Genomic DNA, 4,956 nt, shown 5'->3' with positions numbered 1-4,956 from the left:
TTTCCCTGGTCTATTCAGTCTCCATTCTTTCTCTTTCTTTCTTTCTTCAAGTCTTAACATCTCCTCCCCCATCCTAACTTAAGCCAAGTACCCCATTTCCTATTTCCTAAGTGAACAGAGGGGATCAGAGGAGAACATTAACGGGCTGCTCATCTCTCTTCTGACCAGCTGATATGGGTATTGCCAAACTCTGCTTTTCTTCCTGGCACTGTGGGGAGGCTGACAGCCCTCCCATCTGAGGCCACTCCCTCTGAAACTGTATGTCCTGCCTCTTCAACTGAATTGTTTGGCACTTCTCCCCCATTCCTGAATTATCAGCATTCTCCTCTCTAGCATGATTCCTATCAGTATGCAAACATCTTTAAAAACAAAAACTCTCTGATATCACATCTCCCTCTAGTTATGGTCTATTTCACTCTTCTTCACCATAAATCTCACCAGCTGAGCTCTCTACATTCATCATCCCCAGATCGTCTACCCTCATTCTTTCTTGAGCTTTCTACATTCAAGGGCCTACCTCCACCATCTCATTGAAACTTCTCTTCTCAAGGTCACCAGTGATCTCCACATTGCCAAGTACAATGGCAACATGCCAGTCCTCATCTCTCTAGACCCATCAGAGCATTTAACATACTGATGACACTTTCTTCCTTGATATACCTTTTGCTCTGGATTCCACGGCATCACACCATCTTACTGGTCTTCCATCCCTCTCTCCTTCACAGACTCCTTTGCTTGTTTCTCCTTATCACTCCTGCCTCAGAGCTCAGCCCCTAGGCCTCTGTTCTAGGCAACGCTCCTGCCATTGCTTATCATATATTCCAAGCTCCAGTCCATTTCTCTCCCTAAACCATAGACTCATATATCCAATGGCTACTTGACAGCTGCATGTGGAGATCTAACATACATCTCTAACTTAAAATGTCCAACACCAAATTCCCGATCTCCCCCAAATCCTCTCTCCCACAGTCTTCTCTACTGAAACACGTGGGAACTTCACCCTTCTAATACTCAGAGAGAAACTCTGGAATCACCCTGACCTTTCTTTCTCTCATGCTCCTTGTCAAAATCATCAGCATGTTAATATCTCTGTCTTCAAAATAGACCACTTGTTCCATCCTCCACTGCCATAGCACAGATCTTCTCAACCCTGGATCACAGTAGTGGCCACCCAGCTATTGTCTTTTCAGTCAGACCTCTCAGAGAGATCCTGTTAAACTACATACCAAACTATACTCTGCTCTATTCATACCTCTCCCACTTACCACATCATTGTAAGTGAAAGCCAAATCCTTAGAGAAGACTACAGAGTCCTATATATGGTGACCTACCTGTGATTTCTTTTATCTCATTTCCACTACTCTTCCCCTTGTACACTCCACTTTGGCAACATTGGTTTCCTTCTACTTCCCCTACGTGCTGATCATAACCTGCCTCAGAAATGTGCTGTTTCCTCTACTTAAAACCAACTACAACTCTACTGCCTAAAAATACTTCTATGGTTCCTTTCCTTACCACATTGAACATTGATTAAGTCACATCTCAGTGCAGCCCTCTATGACCCTCTACAGTAGATTGGTTGCAAATACAGATCCCCCATTTTTTATCCCTTCCTCTACCCATGCGTTTTGTAATATAACTTTGCAGCTCCTTCTCTCAAGAGCTGGGGTCAATTTACCCTCTTCTTCAACAGGATCTACTGCAAATATCATTACAACGCATCAGACTGGGAACTGTGTCAGTACTAAGTTTAGGCTTCAAGATGCCTCATGTGCTTACTTTCTCACTTGATGCCCTGCCACCTGTCACTGAAGGTTGGGATTAGTCTAAGACACAATGAGAGCCAAGAGGCCCAGACACCCAGATGGCAAAGCTGATAGTCACAATAATGTGAAAGAGAAGAAAGAAATGTAAGCCTTTCTGTAAGAAAAGTACCTACTTGACCTGTCAGCTAACTTTAAACACACGACAAGCCAGCCAAGGCCAATCAAGATCAATCAGGCCTGCTCCATATTAACACAACTGCTCAGCCAACCAATAAACATGACAGCAATAAAAATGTTACCATTCTAAGCCACTACATTTTGGGGGTGACTTATTACATGGCAGTATTTAACAAATATGTCATCCGATTTGAAATTCCTACTCAATCTTACCCCACAAAGTTTTGAATCCCTTCATTTTTTTAATACAACTTCCAAAACAACATAGTAATTATTCACTGATACAGGTATTTATTGTCTGTCCCTCGGAGCTCGGGTGAAAGCAGATATCTTTGTTCCTGACACATAGTGAGCAATCAAAAAACATCTGGAATGAATGATATGGATTCCTTAATATGGGTACTTTAACAATATTTCTAATCATTTTGAGAAGTTGTTTTGTAGGTAAGAGTGTTCAGAGTACACTGACCTGGTTAGTTGTGGTCTTTCCTGAAGCCAAAATGCATCAACCGTGTATCTCAGAGGGAGGTGAAGCAATCAGGCTAAAATTCTTAGGATTTTTCCTATTTTTATACTGAAATGGGCTTCTTAAATAAATGCTTTCCAAGGGACCCAAGTTATAGAACACTTAGAGCTATGAGCTGCTTCAGATACATTAGACCTGAATGCCCAAGGGAACACTTTAAAGAAAGAGGATACAAAAGGTGAAAATACGTGCAGAGGAAGAAGCCCATATTTCTAGAATGATGAGATGAAAGAATTAGAGAGTTGCCTTTGTAAGAAAGTAGACCTGGAAAAAATGGAGAGAGAGAGAAAGGAGGTATGAAAGGAGATAGAGCAGAAATAAACATAAGGTACATCGGCCAGAAAAGCTGGAAAATAGAGACCACAAAGGATAAAGTGAGAAAGAATGCTACATTCCACATAGGAGGTTCTAAATCAGAGAGGTCAAAGGTTTAATACTGGGAAGAGCCAGAGTTGAAAGGTGACTGCAGGTGAAGAAAGGAGACCAAGAGAATAAGGAATTACAAGAGAAATGTTCCAGAGTCAAGGAGGCACAGGGAAGAAAGAAGTCATCCATCAGGGTGTGAAATTCACCAGATCCTTCGACAAAGGGTAGAGACGAACCTTACGGGCTCAACTATGCCATCGGTCCATGCGAAACACACCAGGTCCTGTGACACAAAATCTCATGACATCCTTCTAAAACATCTTTATGGCATTTGTGTTCACTAATCTCCACTAAAAGAGATCCAGAAAAAGCCACTCCCCTTAATTTCCCCCTTGTCTTTAAACAGCCCTGTAAGGAAGAAGTTGGGAGAGGTGGCTTCTCAGGCAGACTCAGGAACCTGTGCATTCAGGGCTGAGCAGGGAGGCAGCAGCAGGTGCAGCAAAGCCTCCCTGACCCAGGGCCCTGGGGAGGAGGTTTGGGTACGAGGCTGAAGCACTGTGGGAGGATTTCTATTATTCTGCTGACAGTAATAAGTCGCCACATCTTCAGCCTGGAGGTTGCTGATGGTGAGGGTGAAATCTGTCCCAGACCCACTGCCGATGAATCGGTCGGGGACTCCAGACGCCCGGGTGGATGCGTCGTAGATGAGCAGCTTAGGTCGCTGTTCTGGTTTCTGTTGGTACCAGGCTACATCGTTGCCAACACTCTGACTGGCCCTGCAGTTCATGGTGACCCGCTGGCCTAGAGACCCAGCCAGGGAGGCTGGAGACTGCATCATCGTGATCGCCCCACAGGCACCTGCAATCACGAGGAGGTAATGAGGATACACACGCACTTTAGCGCAGACACCCTGAAATATGGCATTTGAGAAATATGCATGTCAGCGCATAATTGGGGCTATTTTGGAAAGAGCCAGTATTTCTTATTATATCTTCAAAAATGTTTTTAACTCTAAACTGATACTACTCCAAAAAGCATGTGGCAAATATGAAATTTCTCACCTGAGACCCACAGCATCAAGGATATGAGGACCTGCCTCTGTGACACCATCTTGCTGTCCCTGCCTGCCAGATGCAGCTTAGCTTACATGGCAAAGGCCCCTTTTATCAAACCTGAGCAGCTGCTCTGGGCCAGGGGGCAAGGTTGGGGTGAAGTCTATGCAAAACACCTGGTGAGTAAGGAAGCAAACTCCATGAGCAGTGGGTTATAAAAGTATCTAATGTAAATTTAGAGAGAAAAAAAGATCACAAAAAATATAACTGTAGGACTAGAAACACAGAAGTTAACTTAGAAACTCTTAGACCTACTTAGAAATTCAATATGACATACTGCTACATGACCTAATGGTGAGCTTCTATTTGAAATTCAAGAATGTTGTTCAATGGATTGAGTTTCCAGAAATGATGAGCTAGGCTCTTCATATCAATAATCATGGTGAAATTATAAAATATGCTGGGAAACAAGAAACAAACAATGGAAGGAAAGAAGGAAGGAAGGAAGGAAGGAAGGAAGGAAGGAAGGAAGGAAGGAAAGAAGCACAAAGGAAGGAAGGGAGGGTAAGAGGGAGGGAGGAGGGAAAGGAATGGAAGGCACAAGAAGAAAATGGAGAACTTTGGACCCAATGTTTTATAGAATCTCTTACCAAAATTATTGGGACTCCAAAGCCATTTTTTTCCTGCAGCTCTGTAAGGATTCTGCAAGCCCTTGAGCTCAGTTTTGGAGCTGTTCAAAGGGCCAGAGAAATGGGAGACAGGCTCAGAACATTCTCACTGCAGGAGAAAGGTGGGACTCTAATTTGAGCTACAGAAAGTCTGAATCCTGATTTTTAGTTATTCTATTTTTTCAGTTCAATATTTCCATTTTGTGTGAAATTAGCTAGTTAATTACTCTAGGTTCTTTCAAGAAAACTTAGCTCCAGGGTGCCTGGGTGGCTCAGTCAGTTGTTGAGCATCTGACTTTGGTACAGATCATGATTGCACAGTCCGTGAGTTCAAGCCCCAGATCTGTCTCCAGCCCCACACTGGGTTCACTGCTGTCAGCACAGAGCCCACCTTGGGTCCT

The 4,956-nt window shown here is 43.5% G+C and overlaps 1 gene segment (V, D, J or C); it reads right to left on the bottom strand.

Annotated features, from left to right (window-relative positions):
• Nucleotides 1-3,274: 3,274 nt before the first annotated feature.
• LOC120227142 lies at nt 3,275-3,976 on the bottom strand. The segment is given in 2 exon segments: nt 3,275-3,693; nt 3,897-3,976. Coding segments are annotated over 2 exon segments (468 nt in total).
• Nucleotides 3,977-4,956: the final 980 nt, after the last annotated feature.

The sequence above is a fragment of the Hyaena hyaena genome, unplaced genomic scaffold (assembly GCF_003009895.1).
Source record: "Hyaena hyaena isolate Hyena2069 unplaced genomic scaffold, ASM300989v1 scaffold_2012, whole genome shotgun sequence".
Taxonomy (NCBI): Eukaryota; Metazoa; Chordata; class Mammalia; order Carnivora; family Hyaenidae; genus Hyaena; species Hyaena hyaena.
The sequence above is the reverse complement of the archived record's forward strand: the minus strand, read 5'-3'. Positions and strand labels throughout refer to the sequence as shown.